The sequence below is a fragment of the Amyelois transitella genome, chromosome 11, assembly GCF_032362555.1.
Source record: "Amyelois transitella isolate CPQ chromosome 11, ilAmyTran1.1, whole genome shotgun sequence".
In the NCBI taxonomy this organism is placed as follows: Eukaryota; Metazoa; Arthropoda; class Insecta; order Lepidoptera; family Pyralidae; genus Amyelois; species Amyelois transitella.
This window is the reverse complement of record NC_083514.1, coordinates 8,100,342-8,123,535: the sequence shown is the minus strand read 5'-3', so window position 1 is coordinate 8,123,535 and position 23,194 is coordinate 8,100,342. Positions and strand designations below refer to the sequence as shown.

The 23,194-nt window shown below is 35.0% G+C and overlaps 1 protein-coding gene across 1 annotated transcript; it reads right to left on the bottom strand.

Annotated features, from left to right (window-relative positions):
* Window positions 1–2,787: 2,787 nt before the first annotated feature.
* On the bottom strand, window positions 2,788–22,442 carry LOC106139208 (GTP-binding protein Rhes). The gene is made up of 4 exons (XM_013340597.2): window positions 22,055–22,442; window positions 9,906–10,099; window positions 3,601–3,781; window positions 2,788–3,238 (listed from the first exon to the last, which is right to left on the bottom strand). Exons 1-4 carry the CDS (start codon window positions 22,396–22,398, stop codon window positions 2,788–2,790), a joined length of 1,170 nt encoding a protein of 389 aa, XP_013196051.1. The 5' UTR covers window positions 22,399–22,442.
* Window positions 22,443–23,194: the final 752 nt, after the last annotated feature.

Below are 23,194 nucleotides of genomic sequence, written 5' to 3'. Positions count from 1 at the left end.
AGAAAAAGATTTGGTGCCACCATGGAGCAAAATCTACAAAACTTGGGATTCTTCCCTTGGGCCGGCAACCTGTCACTATTTAACTCAATTATATCATATATTCAAAGCGCCGGCGTTGCATAAAAAAAAATAGCTGTAAGTGATTATATTTTTGTACATTTTTATTGCTTTATTTCATTGGGTGTATTTATATATTTTTTTTATATATTTTACATACATATTTTACATAAATACAGAAATCAATTGTGTTATCAATTGTGAAAAAAAGCTTTTTTGAAACGTCAAATTTTCAAAAACAGAATTTATTGACTTCTGGATAATCCTTCTGGATAATTTCTAATTATTTAACTGTTTAATCGGTTTATTCCAATTTGATCACCTGGTGGTTCCACAAAAACCGATATTTTTTTTTAATCTAGTGGTTTGTGTATATTTTACCGTCTATTGAATCATTGTACCTGCAGAATATTCTAACTCGTGTATGATTTCACGTTACTACATTTGTGCAACATGAAATCGCAACTGTTAAATTATCAAAAGATTAAAAAAAAATCAAATTCATATTATATAGCATAGAATATTTTTACTTGATACAGCGTAATCCACTTAAACAAAATGCTAATTTCAAAAACATCCCACATCGCCATTTATCAAAATCCGTGTCGCATGCAAATCACGAGGTTTTGTGCCACTTGCCGCCAATGCTCGCAACACAACACGTATCAACATAAAAAATGCTTTTTGTTGTCAATACAAAGAAAAATTCTATCCAATTCATTTTGTGACACGGAAAGTCAAAAGTACCTACATTTAGTCACTTTCTCACTCATAGAAAAAAGTAATTGACAAAGCTATATGACAATATTTAACCAAATTTACTTAACGATTAAACTGTAATGTATGTATGACATAGGTATTAAGAAAATTCGGATTGTATCGTGAATAAAAATTGTGCAACGAATTAAACAATCCCAAAACAGAAATTTTAACAATGAAACAATATTGAAGTATTTCTTCTGTTATGTGCATAAAAGATAAAAATAAACTGGATTTTACAAAGTTAGTTGAAATCAGAAAAGAGTTGGGTATTTTTTTCAATAACACAACCAATTGCCTGAAAATTATTTTAATTGGGTAAGTAGTTTTATAGACAAGAATGCATCGATATTACAGTATTTATATAAAGATATATAGTTTATGGTATGTACAAAGTTCTTTTAAGCTGCTTAGATAGGTACGACTGGCAAAGCATTAAGAAAACGTGTAAAAATAAAATTGCTATTAAATTAAGATTGAAATAGCCTTTCGGCCTTTTAATGGCCATTGGCGCTGTTTACTTATATCTATGTATGTTAAATTGAATTTCTATTGTATGATGAGTTCAAGATTATTATGACCAATTTATGGCTTCCGAATATTCAATGAAGTTACAAGTTTCGTTTCGTGTTGACTCATAAGTAGAGCAGCATTTTTATGTGTTTTATAATAAAGGTCTTCAATTTAATAAGTTTCCTTTTAATTGTGAAAATTCACCATATTTAAATGCATTTTGTCAAAATATTTTAACTTCTACATCAGAATTTAAAAAATTTCATTTACTGTCGCATCCATAGAAATCTAAATAATAATTATTACGATTTCTGTGATCGCGTCTCGTTTAATTTTTTATCTAATATAATTTGTTGAATCTATGAATATAATTCAACATATACAGCAGATACATGATACTATTAAAAAGTGACCATCATAGTGCAAAAGGAATAAAATAAAAAAGCGAAATGTTCATAATTTGGTCCCATGTCAACAGTGACAGATAAATTTTGAAAATTTATAAAGAATAAAAAAAGTAGCTTCGTATAAATAGCATTAAGAGGTAAAAACATAAGTAGGAATTGAAATATCTATAGTGATAAATACTTTATCATAGTTTACATTTCCATACATGGTTAGCACTATCCAAGCTCGACAACGACATATTTGTATGACATCAGAAATGCACAGAAATCTAAATTGTTTAAGATTTTGATTTCTGTGGTCAGTAACCTCTTTTACACCAAAAGCGCTGTAATATTTTTTTTCAATATACATATGTAGATAGCCCCTTTTAATATTTCAAGAAATGTCCAAAATAATTAGTATAGACCTCGAAAGTGTAAACTTCTGAAGTACTACTTGGAATCGCAATTATCGCAAGTTTATAATCGAATTTGACAGAAAAATAATCGATTTCGTAATTATCTTTTTACAATAGAATGAACTACACGCTTTCAATGTGAATGAGGCCTTAGTCTACATCCATTAAAGCAACAAGGCGAACATTCTCAAACTCTCAATCTTTATAACTAACAATATATTAATTATCCAACACTTAATTTCATTAAGGTTTATAAATTACAAGTCGTTGACAAAATAACAGTGGATTTGAACAGGGATTAAGGTAAATTGGTATCATTTTGCTTGATTGACATCGTAATTTAACCTTAATTTTGTAATTTGAGTTCTTAATAAATATTTAAGTGAACAAGAAACGGTTTGCTATTTGTATCTGTAGCATTCGATTTAACTATTTTAAAAGTAGTATTTTGTAATTTTTAATTCTCATTTAAATATGCTATATAAAAATTATAGATTTACTAGTTAATTTAATAAAAACAAAATTGTTATACCTTAAAAAAACAGACATATCTAAACTAACAAAACAGACGTCATCTTGAATATTATACTTTGAAAATCAAATCTATAATGACTTTATAAGAAAACCAACATTCAGAAGACATTCCTCGAATATCACTGGATCGCGCACGACCTTTTGTCCGTCTGTCCCGTAGTTCTTACCAGTCTATTTAGATTGAGCTTGGGGCTCCCACTGGCGCTGTCGCCGTCTCCTTTGGCACAAGTCTTCGTTCTCATAATCATCAGGTCAGTTCTGATGCTAGGCCTTCTTACATTTGGTGCCACAACGCCACACGCGTCCGACAACCTCCTCTTTATAGATAAAGTACATTTCTTACTCCTACTACTTTGACTACTAGTGGGGGGTAAGGTGCATGGGCTTCCGAAGGCTGTGGAGACTCGTTTGTGGTGATTCGGGGCCATTTCTAAGGGGAGATTGGCTACCACGAAGAGTTCGTAGAAAAGATCGTCGACGTGGTAATTCTTCTTGGCGGAGGTCTCAACGAAGACGCATGCCGTATCTTGGGTGCTGCAGTACGCTGATGCCTCTTCTGGCTGGACAGTTCTGGGAACAATATGGGAGTTTCACTGTAGAAAATTAACAATGAGCCTCAAAGCTAGACACAAAAGGCCGGGAGTCTGATTTAATTCGTCTTCTACAACATCTTTACAAAGCGGCCATATAATCATTTAAATATCTTATCTTTGCCTCATCGCCATTATTTGCCTCGTAAGCGATAGAGCCGTGATATACATACTTTCTCTATTAGGTTGCCTGTCTAATCTGTTAAAATTATTTTACCATGCGATGGAGCGGAGAAGCGAGCATGGACCAATAGAATTACACACAATCTGCTTCTTCTGCAATCCTATTGGTCAATATAACATCGTTTCTCTCTCGATATCAATTTAGAAAAGTGAACTCACTTCAGATCCCTATCACACTTGTTCCCTGCAATGGCCATGGGAACCCTGGGTATCTGTCTCCGTCCCCGGCTGGCCCCGCTTGTGGCACTGGCCTTGGTTTCCAGGATCTGCTCCCGAAGCCGGATCACCTCCTCGAAGGACTCCCGGCTGTCCATTGAGAACACTAGCACGAAAAGATCGCCTGAGGAAGAAATACGGCTAATCAATGTCAAATTACTAAATTCTCAATCATTCAATTATGTATTAAACTCTTTCATCGCTAAGAAACTGACTGATGACAACGAACAGCCTAAACTACTGAGAGAAATGAACTGAATTTTGGCATGAAGGTTCACAAGGTGAGCACTAAAAGAGTACATACATACATATGGTCACGTCTATATCCCTTGCGGGGTAGACAGAGCCAACAGTCTTGAAAAGACTGAATGGCCATTTTCAGTTATTTGGCTTAATGATAAACTAAAAGAGTGTTTCCCGAAATGCCCGCGGGAGTCGAAATAAACGGAATGTTTTATGCGTATAACTACGATTATTTGTTAAACCTGGCATAATTATAATTGTTTAGTTGATCTTTTTCCCCCTACCCACACTTTCTCTAAAAATGCAAACATGAGAACATTTTTATTTACGAATCATTCTTAGTCTTCATATTACAGTCTTATAACATTTTATATGTTGGCCTGTTACTTTTTACGGTTACAACCCCTGATACTATTTGGGGTAAAGTTATCAGTTGATTCATGTAAACTTCCTGACATATACGAGTATAGCGTAGCAAAGTACTCGTAAGATGATTTTAAATCAATTTACAAATTATTTAAAAATTTGATTATTTAGTCTCAATTGTGAATTCATGAATTGATTGACGGTAGTTTCAGCCATATACATACATTACAAAGTCTGTATAATTATAAAATATGTTTTATTCCTTGCAATCTTTCTAAAGCACGTAAAAGTTAAATTAACATCCTTACTAAACCTAAATGTTCATGTCGCAAGGGTTTACGTTTAATCTCGTTGTTGAGGTGTCAAGATAGCTCTAGTGGTGTATATTACTAACTATAAACCTGTATGTTTAGCACACAAAGTTAACGTGACGCCCTACCCCGGTCATTACCATGCCAGATTGCAGCTTAGCTCACTGAGAGTATGTTTAGTCATGTCATTAAGATGAAATTGATGTGCTGTGTGGGTTCGCCCCAAAGTAAGCTCAAGACTTGTTTTATACTTAATAATATAGTTCATTTTACGATAAATATAATTATAAGCAACTAATGTTCATATAGATAATACGGTATGTACCTTCTTATTGGTTGCTTAGGTATATAATCATGTATGTCACGGAAACCATACACGAACGTGTGCCAATTTGTACTAAGTCAATCAATTAAAAGGCCATAAAAAACGCCATTTAAAATTCGGTCTCAGTAAGCGGTGAGTTAGCAACGACCTAAGTCACTTGCTCTCAGTCTCAGTGCCATTATTAAACGGCGAGTATTGTTACTCTGTCTACCCAGACATAATAAAAATCAAGGTGATGTCAAAGTAATCCATCAGGATATCCTTATCTCTTTTACGTAATAACATAAACATATAAATTACATACATACATACATAAAATGCCACGCCTCTTTCCCGGAGGGGTACCTCTAGAGGGGAGACTACCTCTTTCCACTTGCCACGATCTCTGCATACTTCCTTCGCTTCATCAACATTCATAACTCATCATGCAAGCTCGGCGGTTAAAATAAAAATAAAAAAAAACACAGTCATAAAAATTTAGCCAATTTTATTAAAACCACAAGATTAATATCAACACGTAAGCCTCTAAATACATTAATTTGTGCCGAGTAATTAGTGTGTGGCCAGCGAGGGCGGCTAGGTGTACAAATTGAAGAGGTCGCATCCCGGTGCCCGACACTATAGCGTGCAATCTGCGACAGTAATTAACATAGTTTGCACAGGCACCTCATTGAGTCGCAACATACATATAATACGAACATATAACAATATAAGGGCTTTGTTTTTAAGAATCTTCGCCTTAATAACAATAAGTGATTTTACGGAAGTTTTAGGAGCTTTCATTTATATACATACACTGACATAGAGATATTAAATCCTTGTTATTTCCTTCCTACAAACCATTATACAATGTTGTATAAACAGACTTTTTATTTCAAAATTTTACTAAGTAGCATGCATAAATAAATATTTGAAGACAAAATGTCGGAACAGCTGAACGTGGCCTATCAGTCTTTTAATACTGATGGCTCTGTCTACACCGTAAGGGATATAGAAGTGATCATATGAATGAATGTCGGAAAGCGGACCTCAGTCTCAGAAAGTTTAGCTGAATTGCGTATAAAAATGGCCGAATTAAAAATAATTTATATTACTATTCAGATCCCTTTGAACGGAACAATGTATTGAAATAAAATAACGATAGCCAATATACTCTATTTACAAAATAGAATAAAACGTAACAGTTTTAAAATGAGGCCGCTTCGAAGGCAATCAAGACGGCTAACGACCCGTCTAATAGAGCCTAGACCTAACCCTTTTTATAAAATGGAGCGTGCCATTTATCATGGAGATTCATTAATATTTCAAACCGTAGCAAGGAAGATACTTTTTAAATATTTCTAGACTTACCACAAATTATTATACATTATCCATACTAATATTATGAATGAAAAAAAAAAACAATATACCTACCCAAAACATACATAAAGTGGGAAGATAAGATCTTTTTTCTTGTCAAGGTTCGTGAATAACCCTTAAAGAAAATATAACAGAGCCATCATCAATCTTCTTCTTCCTGCTGGCTTTAGTCACGGTTGCATCCTCACAATCCTGTATTGGATGAGTCAGGTTTTTACACGAAGCGACTCCTGTCTGACCACCGCAACCTTTGCAGGGGATTCTTACACGTATTGGATCATATGAATACACATACAGTTGCCTGAATGTGCAGGTTTTCTCATTAAGTTTGCCCTCACGGGGCAGGGAGAGCATCGGGTATTAGAACTAATGTACATAACTTCGAAAATAGTCATTGGCCGCAGTGTGCAGAGCCATTATTTGTAATTGAGAAAATATATGTTTTGTTTTTAAAACATGCTCGTTAAGTAGAACGGAATGCGTACAGTAATAAAAATTCTGAATTAATATTCCTTAACGTCCAATCACTGGCCGAATTCAATTTATCGATAAAAAAGAAATTCGCAAATCGCGTTCACGACCGTGAAATTTTCGGAATACCCGGCATTATTCTGCAGACGTGACTATTCCAAGGGTGTTCCTGATACAGCAGTTTGTACTTAGTATTTTTATTGTATTTTCGGCCATGGATACAAGGCCAGTTTGAATACAAGTTTTTGAATTTTCTTCCCCCCTCTCGAATTTCTAAAACGTAGTCATAAAGTCACTCCTCGAATTGTTATAATCAAGTCAATAATCCCTGCATCTCTGTTCTCTGATTCCTTCCTATAATTTTATTATTTCCCTTATTTTCAAGGCAAATACGTATGTAAATATGCATTCCGCAAGTATGTATCTTGCTTACGACCTCGTCTATGAAATATATTTAATGATTTATAGATATGTACAGAAATTGTCTTTCATTCATATAATCAAGTCTATATCCCTTAGGGGGTAGACAGAGCCGGCATTCTTAAGAAGCTAACAGGCCACGTTCAGCTGTTAGGCCTAATGATAAAATTGAGATTTAAATAGTGAAAAAATTGTCTCCGAGAAATTAATATTAATTACATATTAAATCTATCAATCTAGCCTTCCGATCATTGGGACATAGACTTGTAATACATATCTTTATAGTCTGTATTTTTAAGCTAAAATACAGATTAAATAAAATTATTTTTACCTCAATCACTTCAAAGGTATATTTTCCAACGGGGCCATGAGACCATTGATGTAATATTTGCGGGTTCTTATGAGTGCAATTTGAGAGGGAATGAAACCAAATGACGCAATTCTGGAAAATCTCGTCTAACATTAGACGCCACCATTTCTTTTGGTTGGACCAAAATGGTTTTATGTTTCAGAAAATTTGATAATAATCGTTATAACCCTATCTGGTCAGATAGAGCCACAAACTGTTAAAAATTTACTTAATAGGCCGCCTATCGTTTTTATTATTATGATACCTGACCACAAAAAGTGTAACATCAAATACCACGTCCACGAAAGTTTACTAAGCTTAATTAATAATGCAAATGACACCTTTTGCTTTCTAGTCACAAAGAACCATAACTAAAACAATGTCATATACAATAGAAGTAGGAGCGCCGTATAGGCTCTATGCCTAAAATGCGATGCCAGATATGTACTTATTACGCTTATTAAATAAGAAAAGGATCCCTTAACTAAATTTAATTGTCAGGTATAGGTGGGTACTTCTATAATGACGTTAAGTGCTTTTAGACCCTCGGGCCTTACAAAGTCGATAGGCTATCATTTCAATATACATACATATATATGTAGGGTAACCTTTGTACTGAAACTGTTGAAATTATTTTTACTTTGATTCTGAAAATAGCCTAAAGGATTTCAGTAAAGATAAGCTGAGCGTGACCTTGAGCAGTCTTTTCAAGACTGTTGATTCTGTCTACCTCGCAAGGGATATAGACCGAACTAAATGTATGTACGTAGATAACTGTGTTCATTAAACGTTTCTCATCTCGACTTCATGTTTTTAAATGCTTATATTTTGCAAGCTAAATTAGATAGCGGCTAATTAGAGTGATATATAGTAATGTTTTTACTACGGGCGAAGCCGTGATGGTAAGTGATAAAGACGTCATATATATGTATATATAAATTAATATATAAGAAAATAATCATTTACATATTTTTATCTGCAGTATAGAGCATGATCTACATTTACGGTGTAAACAAGTAATTGAAAGTACTTACTAATCTTTTAAAACATCTTAATTACTTCCAACAACCCACGCACCACTTATTAGTATTCAATTCTGTTACATTTTAGCCAAAAATAACAGTTTCTTACTGTAAGCCTGTAATGGAATAAATTAAGATGAAGAAAAATAACCGTAACCAAACCAATATAATGAATGCAAAATTGTGCTTTTTATGTACGAGTATGTAAACTTTAATGAGATGGATAGTAGATATAATCACGCCATTTTCCCGGCAGGGTAGACCGAAATAGATCTTTAGTTACAATTGCCATAGTCCTTGCAAACGTTTCTTTAATTTTTTATTCATCCGAATTGATAATATATTTCATGCAAGCAACAAGCATCTAATTTCTCTGGTTTTGAATAATCTTGACCTGACCTTTCACCAGAAAGATAAATCAATAAATAAATAAAGTCACCGATTTGATCATTTAGGCCTATTGCAAGAAATGTGCAACTAGTTATCAAGTATGTTTCCTTCCATTATAGAAATATTAATTAACATCAATTTGATTGATTGCTTTACCTGCTGATTTAATCTGTTAACGCTAACACCTGCCAATAATAGGATTTGCGATGATGAGATTGGATGACCGTTTAGCTGTAAGTACATTTACATTAACACGAAATTACCTCTATAGTACCTATATACCAATATATGTGATTCACGCATATCTCTCTCTCATCTTTCTGTGTTCACAGTTGCACCTTCCACCACAATGCTTCGGGTCCTAAAATCTGTCCGCTTTCAGATAGTTTTCTTTTTACTTTGTCTGTCATCTTAATTTTTAAATAGGTTTATGGATATAAAGTCTTAGTTAAAATAAAGCCTCTCAAACTGTATTTAATTTTCAGTTTATTTTGATACTATTTAGTGGACAATTTTAGTAAGGTAATATTACGATTTTCGATCAATTGAAAATTGGAGCGTAGTAGTCTCGATTATGACAAAAGGAAAGATATATCTACGAATAGAGGAGGAAAAGTTTGCATTTTTTTTATGTAAACAAATTCATAAACAACGCAATACACAACTCATAAAACATTTTATCAATGTTTAAATTTCCAAAACATTGATTTTTATGATATGAGAAAAAGCAATGAAGCAATAAAATATTCATTCATTCATTATTATACGGAATTTTGGGTTTACATTAACCACAATCCGTATTTGAATATATTTCTCCTGATAGGTAAATGATATAATATGCCAGTTGTGATTTATATGGAATAACCACTTTGGTTAGATATTAATATTAATTATACCCATTAAAAATCAACGGTTCATGTAAAATGATTGAGTTTTATGCGTCCTTCCGTCGTCATATATATGCTTTTTTGCTGTGCTGCTGTGGATCTTACCAGTGAGAAATGAAAGTCTCCTCATGGCAGGGAACGGGTGGTTTCCAGAAGTGTCCAGAAGGTCCAGCTGGTAGACTTCCCCACGGATCCTGTACAGCTTCCGATGGAAATCCTCGATCGTGGGTGTGTAGCTGTCCTCAAACTTGTTGCCCAGGAAACGGGAGACCAGGGACGTCTTGCCGACTCTTGCTGACCTGTGGAAGTAAAGGGTAGATAAGTAAAGATTACTTCTCTTTAGAGTCCGTGGCAGAACTGATAAGGTATATAAATGGATTAATAGGAAGTCACAGGTTGAAATCCCATCGAGTTCTAAGTAATGTACATTAGTTTGAATGCTAACCATTGCTTAGGCAAAACATCGCGAGAAAACCTGCACATTCAGACAACTGGATCTAACGATATTCCAATACGTTAGGTTCCCCTGTAAAGACTGCGGTGGTCAGTTAGGAGTCGCTTCACGTAAAAATCTGACACCCAATCCAGGAGTAAAGACACCCCTCGGGCTCTTCTCCAGTGAGGTAAGGATGTAACCGATGTAAATCTGTATGATTTGTCATTGTCCCATATATTTTTTTATTTATTCAAAACTTTTTTGAACCTCAAAGGTACAGCAAACCCTTAGGAAATAGCAAACAGATAAATAATCAGGTGTCAATTTAAGAGTGAAAAAAATAAACAAATGTTTATTTCATAGACAAACTTAGATAAATAAATATTATATTATACATACATATTATTCATATGAGTAAGAGATGTAGATTGATTCCTCCGTTTAACTTTCTGAGGAAGAAACAATGTACTTTAGAAACCTATATGAAGAGCAAATTTATAAATGGTTTTTAAGTATAGGTAAATACAACGGAAAATGCAACTGGAATTCTCGTGCAGAAGACTTCTTGCTTTACTTATCTGGGTAACAAAGTCAAAGATACTGCATCTCTGTGCATACTAGTTTGCATAGTGCATTGCACATAATGAGCAGACAGCGTGGAACTCCCTCAGTGCAGTATGTAAGCAAAATATCTGCTAAATATGCGCAAAGATGCAACGTGTAAAAAGTACCGTCAACAATGACGAAAATGTTATACAAACATACTTATTAAAACGACGTTTAACACAAGTAGGTATGTATATCTCTATCTTACCAAGTTTCTCTGTTATGGTAACCGTGGCTCTACGGTGAGAGGAAATCATATGAAATAGTTACTGAATTTGATAGCATTCCAGGGTATAATATACATATGTTCACACGTATCTCGCGGAGTCAAACGGTCAATGTCATGACGGTGATTGACAAATTCATAGTGAAACTGAACCATTTTTTATATATGTATGCTTAGGTCAAGTCAAATTCAAACTTTTAATATAATTACTTACATTAGGTAATTATTCTACAATTAAGAGTGATTGTCTCGGGGCGTGTCATGTCATTTGTTGCTATTTAAAGTATAAAAAGTAATCTCGCAATTTAGCTTTGCTACTAATTTTGCTAACTGTACCTACGTTCTTGAACCAAAACGACTTAACTTAAGAATCCTTCTTGAGAGAAGCTAGACAAACACTAAATTAAGTTAGTTGAAATTGTAATACTCATCTTGTATGAGGGACGAATAACAAGGACTATCTAATTTTATGTGAACTAGAACAAAAATTAGCGTTAAGCTAACTTATTTTGAGCGGTTCTAAATTTGATAAAATCCCATTCCTAACTAGTATTTAAAATGCGCAAGTAAGTTTATTTGTTTCTACCTATTCGAGAGTTATCTACTGAATTAATCTTCTTAAAATATCACTTATATACAATTAAGAGTCTGGAAAAGGACATAGGGTACCTTTAATCCCGGTGAAACTAGTTCCCGTAGGATTAGCGAAAAACTATATTCTTTCGTAGGTGGCACGAAATTCGCACGGGTAAAGCTTCAGTAAAAGCTAGTGTAATATAAAAAAAACCATTTAATGAATGTGCATTGACATTAACAATGTACGTAGTATCGGATTGATCTGCAGCAGTTAATCCGCTGCAACGCTGTTCGCGATATCAGCTCGTTATCTCAGTAATTGGCAGCTGTGTACTGTGCAACACAAAGTAAGTACTTAATATTACAACATTTTGTACGTTTACTAAAATGTTTCTTCATATTAATGTTTAAGGAAAAACATATTTGTACTTTTGTTTATAACGCCGATTTTGATGTAAGATAAAGAAATTGATGGATCTTTACGGAGGAACATAAGCTTACTTATTTCCTAGACATACCCACGGGAGTGAGGCCTGCGTTCCTCTAGTCTGGTTAATTAATTATTAAAATACTGTAGTGTTTAAGTATAGACAAACCACACAGATTGACCAAGTCTTATAGTAACTTTTCTTGTTTTAATTATACCTTGACGTTTGCCCCGTTGTCTCCAACAATAGAACCCAAGGTCTGCTTTCAACAACAACCCGGGCATAAGAAAGTCATATACATACACTTCATTCATTCACCTTAAACAATGAACCATTTCGTATTTAATTCTCGATACCATAAAAACGTAACATCAATTAATTTTAATGAAAAAAGTTCAAACACAAATTTGGGATCGAATCAATTCAGGAGTTTTATACTGGGGTCGGATAACGACGCGTTTTTTTGAATATTGTAGGAAAGATGGGTATATTTTTCTTCTCCGTTCAGAAGAGATTTGTTATTTACCATAAAACTCCTTAAAACTCTAATATAGAGTAGAAATTGAAATGATAAAGACTTAGAAAAGTAGTCAGCTAAATCTGTCGTCACAGCTGATGGTAATCACCACCATCAGTCACCATAACGGTTTCAGATTTCATTTCAATTCTGAGCTTTGTAACTGTGAAACTACATGCTTTGCAAGGCGGCGATACATCATCATTCCTAAAGTTTAAAATACAATATGGCATTACTATTGTTTTATATTATTTAATTTTGTTATGGGTATAAGTAATGCGAGAATTCTTATTCATCGTTTTCGATTCGCGCGTAAGGAAATATAGTCGTTTATACGCGTGATTCACTCCAATAATATTTATTTTTTATATTTCCTGTTTGGGTGGATTGAAATGAGCCTAAATAAACAAGTTTTGGGATATTTATTTATCATTTTTGCACAGGTACATGTGGCGAAATTCAAATATGTGCACTCATTTTGGGTAGAACGTGCTTGACCACACATTTGTTTGCGCACGTGTAAAAAATCTGGATGAGATAATTGTCCAATTGCGTATCTAAACTCTTCCTACCCCACTTTCAAAGAGGCCTATATAAAATCGCCAATTTAACAAATTGGAGTAGACTAGAACAAGAATATACGATTGCATTCATATGTTTCTCTTCTCTGCTTGCCCTTTGTGAATTAGACTTTTGACTGACAAACTGGCAATCTAGTCTACTTCGCAACCTATTTCTATCTGTTGTTTGGTTAAAAGGTATCTAAAATTAGAATAGCCATTTTCATTAAGAGAAAGCAGCAACAAGCGATCAGAGCTTTTTAGGGGAATATCATAGTACAAATTGCTGTGAAAAATAGTTCATGTGGTTTCTTTATGATAAATAAAGAGTATTAGTGTCATCTTCGTCTTTAGCACATCAGGCTGGTCATTTAGTACATTATTGTATTATAGTTAGACTGCAAATCTAGTTGCCTCATGATCTTTTCCCCGCCATAAGAACGTAACTTATACGTAACTCATAAAAAAGTAATTGGTATAATTAGAATTTGGACTAGCATATCACACGTTTTTCAGTCTAATTTAACCGCTGATTTCCACGCTCATTACATGATTCTCACATATATAAGAGATTTTGTAGGTACACAATTTGGAAATTGTATATTTTTCCCCCAATCAATGCAATGCATGTTCTGAATGAACTTGCATATGAAAAATTTTTTTTTGCTTTCTACATTTCACCTTTCAAAATTTGAACACACACAATAAATGATCTTACACACGAATTTGTGTAAGATCGTTTGTCATTTCACAAACAAACAGATTATGGTGATCTAAAACCATATCCATCCTCTCCCCCCTGGATCCTTGTCTGATACGGACGTGTGTCACATTGTTTTATTACAATTTATTTCCAAAATTTAATTCGAATAAAAAGTGTAAAGTACCGGGATCGCAGCACAGCGGAAGAGCTGCTCGTTCGACTAGATAAGGACCTCATTATAAAGTGAGTGAACAAAATATACATTCCTGCACTCTGCCGCCTACTCGCTTGCCCCGGCGCAGCACCCCACCTTTGCAAAATACCACTACTATTGGCCGAAGCGCGCCCCGCCCTCAGCGCAGGAGATTCTATACAGTAGGCGGGCCCCACTACCTGACCCACTGACCGATATCTACTCACCTATATCTACGTGCGCACTGAGCAATATTTTTTGCCGACGGACACATTACTTTAGGCCTACGCACCGAGAAATAAATAATATCGTCGACTATGCAACGATCGCCTGGCAATTTTGGTTCAGCCCCTGATATTAGTGAACTATCTGAGAGCCCTGAAGTAAATTCGGTGACCCTCCGTTCCACAAAAAGAAGACGTTGTGACTGTGGTTCTAACTATGAGTCTAAACTAGATATCTTTATTAATTCCCTCACTGAATGGAAATACACTACCGACAGCAAATTGTCCGACATTCAATCATCTATGAAAGACATCCATCGGCAGAACTCTGATATAATAGCGACTAATATTGAGATAGAAAAATCAATTAGCTCCTTGTCGGCAAAATACGACGACCTGAGTTCCCGTTTAGCGACGTATCAAATCAAGACAGAAGAGTGTTTAGACCGTGTCAATAAAATCGAACTTGTTTCTGAGGAACTAGACCGGTCATCCCGCGCAGCGTGCCTGGAATTGCGCAACATACCACACCCATCAAAATCAACGCAGGAGGATTTACTTAGCATCGCAGTAAAAACTTTCAGGGAGCTCTCGATTAATCTGTTGCCCTCCGAAGTATTCAATATACATCATATTCAGTCCAAATCTGAGAATAACAAAACCATACTCATCTCCCTAAATTCTGTACTAATAAAGGACAAAGTGCTGAGAGCGTATAAAGACTACAATAAAACAAACGGCGGCAAGCGTCTTAATTCTGCTATATTTGGATCGGACGTTCTCCACCAACCAATTTACATAGCGGAACACCTGACTGCCACGGCACGGCGACTGCACTACCTAGCCCGCGAGCTGGTACGCTCGCAACTGTACCGGTACTGCTGGACCTCCGGCGGCAGGGTCTTCTTGCGGAAGGACGACGACTCTAAATATGTAATTGTCAACTCAGAAGCACAACTAGCCACATTAAAACCTAATTAATCAAATTTCTTGCCCACATAGATTGGTAGCATATTATAACAATTACGCATCTTCTGTTTTATACACTTACAACTACAAATTACATAATAAAAACTAAAAGCATAACACACAATACTGTTTTTAATATCATAGGCATGTTTTAGTGGACGCAAAGCGTAAGCAAGTGAGCTAGCATACCATAACACAAGGATAACTTTCTTTGGAGCTGGCTCAATTTGTTTGGCTTTCTACCTCTATATATAATTATTTTATGCATATATATACATATATTATAAAAAAAAATTGCGTATCAATATATACCTGTATTACCTTCAAATTTAATAGCACAATATAAAATGAATTTAAACAAGAATATAATTAATAATATAGTTGAAACTATTCGAGAGCTTTCTAACAGATCGCACGCAACGTGTTGTTATCAATGGCAATTTTAGTTCTGAGCTTTCCATTCATCACGGTGTACCTCAGGGAAGTATTCTGGGCCCAACCTTGTTTTTAGTTTATATCAACGATCTTCTCTCTTTAAAAATTCCTCAATGTAAAATAATTTCTTACGCCGACGACACCGCCTTACTATTTTCTGCAAAGTCTTGGCATGAGACTTACCAACTAGCTCAAAACGGTGTAAATAAAGTCTCAAACTGGCTTCGTCTTAATCGTCTGACCCTAAATGTTAATAAATCTTACGTAATTAATTTTTCTATTTACAATTTTCAAACAAATAAATCTATACTAACGAATCTATCCATCACTGCCCACACCCACTCCACCACTGAAAATTCGCCCTGTGATTGTCCGTCCCTAGCAACTGTTGAGACAGCTAAATATCTGGGCGTTATTATAGATAAAAATTTAAATTTTCATCAACATATAAATGTCACTGCTGGTAGAATCCGTAAGCTAATTTATATCTTTAAACGCCTCAGGAATGTGGCTGATCCCGGGATAGTTAAAATGGTTTATCTCGCTCTCGCCCAATCCGTACTAACCTATTGCATCACATCTTGGGGTGGAACCAGTAAAACAGCCTTCTTAAAGCTTGAAAGAGCCCAGAGAGCTCTGCTTAAAGTATGCACATTTAAACATTTTCAATTCCCAACACACGAACTTTACCAATTTTGCGAAGTGCTCACAGTTCGCCAGTTGTTTATCTTGAACGTCGTCCTTCAGCAACACAGCATCACCACCTTTAATCGAAATCTGCAGAGAAGAAACCGTCTTGTCGTTGTTTCCTCTGCCTTTAACACAGAATTTGCCCATCACTTCTTTTGTTATTTCGGCCCTTTTCTTTATAATAAACTCCACGGTATGCTCAATATCTTCTCCCTTCCCAAATACTCGTGCAAATTAATTCTCTTTAGATACCTTCATACTCTAGACTATAATGATACCGAAAACCTACTCATTCCACTTATATGATTTTTAACGTTTTACCGCGCTTTTTGACGAATGCCTAGTTGGTAACGACGTTGCCTTTGAGTCGAGATTTTGCGAGGTCACGGGTTCGAGTCGTAATCGGGACATGATGGAAAATGTACTTTTCCTGATTGATCTGGTTCACGGGTGTTATCTACATGTGTATTTGTTATAGAATGTACGTGGTATCGCTGAGTTAGTATTCCATACTACAAGTCTCGAACTTAGTTTGGGGCCGGCTCAATCTGAGTCATTTAGCATGGCTATCCCTTCCCACATTTGGACAAACATTTATTTTTAACATGAAAAACTTACTATTTTTGTATTTTATTACTCTAAGTAAGCGTATTTGTTTCTAGGATAAGTGTATCCGCTGGTTAACAGTTATGTATAACTTTCTTTTAATTCTATCCAGTGGAGAGGGCACTGGTGCACTGTGACACAGGCCTCGCCTTATACAGGCACCAGTCTCCTGCATAATTTTAGTAATAGTTGTAATCATACTTAGTTTATACTTTGTACTTGAGAATTATGTTGGAGAAAATAAATGAATTTTTTACTTTTTACTTTACTTTACTTTAAAACCATAGTGAGTGCAGAAAATCATCGGTTAAATAATTAATTCGTTAATTCAAACTCAAAGTGTTACTGTATTATGCGAAGTTCAGTTCAACGCAACACAAACCTTCGGGTCATATCCATGGGGAATGAAGTTTGTCATAATGGCGTCTTCGCCTGAATATTTTATAGTCGCAACAGGCGGTGTTGACGGTAGTCATGACATTTATAATAAATTATACCTTGACTTGTTTGCCTCAGACAGACTTATTTTGGTTTGTAAAAGCGCCGTGTGGTTCCCGGCACCAATTTAAAAAAAAAGAATAGGAGGAATAGGCGTCTAAGGGATATGCTTATAAACTTGGGATTTTTCTTTTAGGCTAGCAACCTGTCACTATTTCAATCTCAATTCTATCATTACACCAAAAAGCTCAATTTGGCTTATCAGTCTTTTCAAGACTGTTGGCTCTGTCTACCCCGCAATGGACATAGACGTGATTATATGTATGTTAAAGTCATAAGCAAAGGATTCGGTATTTCTGGAATGCATACCTATTTCCTTTTTGAAAAAAAAAATGCATTCCATGTTTATATCGATGACGTAATAAAACTATATTGGGTAGATTCTACCTTATAATTATGACCTACACAAATAAAATTTTACTTCGGACTTCAGTTCTTCAAGTAACGACATTGCTTTTCATCATTATAATTATGTTTTGTTTTCGTTAGAATTTTTCATGATAGATAATAAAATTGTTGGTTAACAAACTACCGCTTCCGGCTACCGCTGCAAAAGGGGATCTACGAAGTAAAAAGATAACTAAGTATTTGTAGGTAGGTACACATGAAAATATACAGCAAAAACTATAATCAGATTGTGTTAAAAATTTTAACTCCAATTTATGCACTTATTTCAATATAAAAGTCCTCGTTTCCAAAGCAAAAATCTTAAAATGTATTTTGATGGAAGTGATCTCAAACCGTCACCGGCTTTGTATTCACGGCCGCTTGAATTTTAACACAATATTTTAAAACTCTGCTGGATACTGGGTCACCAGTTTCCTGTTTTTGAGAGCGGTGAATTTCGAAACCAGATATTATTTTCTACGACGATGTGCTCTAACAAATTTAGGATTTCTTTTCACGTCATTCCAATATTTCTTTTCCTCTTTTTTTTTTGTGAGAGGTGCACTATATTACTTAACGATAACCAAGTCATAATAAGCTGTCAAACCTCAACAAAATATCGCTCTAAGTTTTCATACTACGTGAAATTTACGTCAAATTAAAATTAAACTATTTTGAAATTATCGTAAACTATAAACAATGCACTATAGTGTTATTCACACTTAAATTAGAAACTATGGTACTCAGGGTGAGACAAGTTTAACAATTCTTTAAAGATGACTGACTGGATAACTATATACAAACATCACGACTAGTAGTTATGTATTAACCAGTTTTTGAACATACAATAAAAGTCAGCCCGCTGCAAGGTATATTTGAGTAAACACACGCACAGCTTTTATCACTGTGTAAGTAACAAGTATGCCAGTAGAGAATCATCATAATGGTAGTTCCGTCCAAGGTGTTCTCATATTCTTAAATTGCTAGGCAGCAATATAAGACCTGTTATGGCAGAATATTCAAGCATCAACACCAAATTATCGTCCTGTCAAGTTACAATCAAAAAAGCTAGGAAACAGAAAAAGCCCAGCATTGAACATGAGCCAGTTAGTAATTCAATACATTATATGCATATCATGCAATGCAATAGAAGGTGGTTCACTCTGTTATGTTTATGCGTGTGGTTTCCAGTATTTGAAGATGGAACCATTCCTTTCCTTTCCATGGATATCATTAAAAGCTACTAATGGACACATTTCCTTCACACCATATCCATATAGCGGTGCCGTGCTTGCCTGGTAGCAAAGAAAAAACAAATCATATGCTAACTGCTTTGCTTCCGCATAGGTTGTGTAATTAAACTTATAAACCTGGGACTCTTCTTTAAGTCTATGGTGTATCCTGTCACTATCTTTATTTTATAATTAAGTCATACAACCGGACGTAGAAGTCTTTTCGATATTATTGTCTCTTTCGACCCCCTAAGGGGTAAACACGTGATATAATGGGTGATTAAATTCCCAACTGGCTTGGCATCAATGAACATTTCTAATCCTTACGTCAACGTGACCATAACAACTAGAATCACCAATTTGTTATCCATTTACAGTCTCTTTAATTTGCGTTTCCGAGGTGTCGACTTACTAAATGTATGTAGATCCTAACTCGAGAACGTTTGCTGGAATTACTCTTTGAAATTCCACCGCAAAAGGAAATTAAATTCTTGACTTGAAAATCTGGTGCCGAGGTTACGATTTGGAACGTCAGACGTCGATACTTTGCGGGTTACACAAATCTTTGTTTATTTAAGTGTGTGTTGACTTCGCGAGAGGGTTTATCTTTCAATCTTTCCTTAAGTGTGACATTATTTAACTTTATACTCTTGAGAATTATGCAATTACCTAGGTACTTTAACCTTATTTATCACAAATAACAAAAAAGTAAAAATCTAATTAAATATTTTACCAAAAAATGGAACGATTAAAGTGACAAAAAACAAATTTTTTTTCTGTGTGTCTGTCTGGTACGTAATTAACTAACTTCGAAACTACTCAACGACTGTGAACGCGACTTTCACTTATAGATTATTTATAATTAGGAGCGTTGTCAAAACTTAGTTTCGTCAAAGTCGGTTAAGAAATATATAAGTTAAGGTTATTTGAAAAATATACTTTAAAAGTTTTAAAGAATTGAATGCGGTTTACATAAAATTATTTAATTTCACGTTCTGCTGTCCATACAGCATCACTGAATATAAAGCCATTTATGCTGGAATTCAGATTCAGAAAGTGACAGTTTGCTAGCCCGTCGCCTAGAAAATGAATCCCAAGTTTGTAAGCCTATATCTTAATCGCCATTAACGACATCCATGAGACAGATATGCAGAGGTTCTATTCTAATAAAAACTAATATTTAATGAAAATAAATAAATCTAGATTCAGACATCGTGATAAGCCATCACGTAAAAGAGTTTGCAAACTTGTTGATAGCAAAACACGGAACCTGTAACACTGTAGGTGAATCTATCAATTTCGCGGTCCGACGATCAAAGGTACATTGTGAACTAATCTCACACATAGTCCCATCGATTTCGAGTTTGCCGCTACTATTGGTCCCTTTTAGAAATTAATATTGTAATACTTATTTATATTTTAATAATTTTATGTAAACCGCATTCAATTCTTTAAAAGTTTTGAAGCAGTAATTCAAGTATGTTTTCAAATAACCTTAACTTATATTTTTCTTATCCGACTTTGACGAAACTAAGTTATATCTAGATACATACATCAAACCAACTTGAAAATGGGTATGGTACCTATATGAAAGAATTGTAGTTTTGGAATTTTGTTCGTAACGAATCTACTTAAAAACTGGATCAATTTGGGGAAAAATTGCTAGATAGACAAGAAAATTAAAATTAGATAGTGCTGGTTTTTTTAAATTTTATGGGACCTTTAAACAATACAGTACATATACGCTAGCCTGAATGTTTCTATTTTAAACAGTTCCTTCCATACAGTTCATACCCATACCCATTTTCCAGTTGGTTTGATGTATGTATCAGGCAGCCCGTGACTTCATCGATGTATGTATCTATTTTCAATTAGCAATCAATCCCGCGGGAACTCCGGAATAAAAAGTAGTCTATGTGGTATTCTAGGTACGCAGCAACCTACATTAAAATATCATCATAATTGGGTCAGTGGGATTTGCGTGAAAGAGTAACCAACATCGATAAATGCACACTCACATCTTTCGCATTTATAAAATTAGTAGGATATAAGTATGGAGTGAATACACAACTGAAAGAAATGCCTTTATCACGATAAACGTTTCGATTCAAAGTCGAAATGCGAGCCCTTGGTAGTGGTCCTCGAGGCACGAGGTGTGTTTGGCAACCAATATGGTAATCACGTGCGCTCGCTCACGGAATTTGCAATTTAGACACATTTGTCATCAACACAATCATCGTCACGAATTTATTGATTAATTTCGCCGATAACAATTATGAAATGCCCAATTAATCGAATATAATCCGTTTTAAGTATTATATCAAGTTATTGGATAATTGCCTCTTTATTATGGTTGATATAGAGGCAATTATCCATAAGTATTATATTAAATGTGTGTTTAGCCGGTATGCGTAGTAAAGTGTGCTCGTTTCAAAGTGAACAGGTTCAAATCCTACTTCGGCCCCATATGCCATGAGGCTACTCTTTTCTAAACTTAAACGTAAACTTACTCTTTTCTTATGTCACAGTAGAATGACAAACAAGAAATCGGAAAACGAAAAAAAAAAGAAATTGTACATATGTATACAGCATCTGCGACATTTTCTTCATCAAGAGACGTAAATAAAATCTAACAGAAAAATATTTACTTTGTAAGCTCCCGAGAAATTATGAACCAATTGTACTAATAATAGGTAACCAATATTATTGGTAAACGTTAAAATTCTATTGCCGTCGTACACCTTTCGTAGCACCCGCAGTAAATTCTAACTCTCAACAATGATGTTATTTCTAATGGTCTTAATATTAAAGGGAATCCCTTTTTAACATGTCTTTGTTTTTATCGTAGGAGGTAACGCTACAGACCAAATGCCATCAAAATGATTCAACGATTACACACTTCATCATGGTGTGTTATGGCCACGTATCGATTTTTCACTTCAAAAACAAAAACAATTATAGTACTCACCCCAACATAACCAGTCTGAAGCAGTTCTTCGGCGGCGGCGCTGACTCCTCACATCCTTGCGGCAGCGGGGCGCTCGGCCCCGGCGACCGCTCCGGGTCACTCTCCTCCCCAATCCCCGCCCCCCTCCTACACAACCACGACGTCCCACACTTATCCCTAGCATCCTCCGCAGGCGCCGCGAACTGGCATCGGCGAGGCGAACGATTCCTACCACTCGCTAAAGAAGATTTTAAAGGCGATGAGGGCGCCCTCACTGGACTAGGCGACGCTCTAACGGGCGAAGTGGACACTTTCACTGGCGACGACTGCAAAGACGATAGCCCTCGGTCTGTCCCGTTCAACATTTTCACGTTTTTGAATGCTGTTCCATTATTCTATTTTTAAAGCTGCTAATTTGCTTTTGTTTTACAATTTAAACTTCGTACCATTGTTCTATTTTCGGTTTTTGATTATTCTGATGTTTTACAATATTTTTTTATCTCGTGATAATAATAGAACATAAAATAAAACAAATTTGTTATTTTTCTTTTATGTAGATTGCTAGTCAAGTAACTCGATTGATCGTGGAAACCTTTCAACAAATTCCGTCGAACTCGATTTATACAAACAAGCTTGTTTCGTGTAAGTCTTACTTTGAACTTCTAGTACACAAACTAACGATATTACAAATTCAATTTAAACTATTTTCGGTATTTTCAGCAATATTTTCTTAGGTAATCATACATCTATCAAACGGCACGAATTAAACTTTCGCAGTATAATGATTGTACCTATTCAAATCTAAGGAACGTATTCTTTGTGGAAAAGCTAATTTTGCGTAAAAACTAGATCCTACTTTAACAAAGAGAAAGAGTTAAAAACATTTTCACTTTTGTTAATCAAATTTTATTATAGTTAAGTGCTTAAATCAAAAGTTATTAAAATTTCAACTCGTTTGAGTGGTGTACAGGACATTTAACATCAAATCCACTGCTGTGGACGCTTGTTAACAATACACAATACACACAAGCTTGGTCCCCTTGAAATAACGTCGATCAAGGAAACTGAATGCGCCACATTTGCATCTGAGAGCTCTTTGTCACGAATAGCTATTGGTCGGCTATTCCCGCTGTCTCCAAGTATTTGTCCCTACTGACAGTT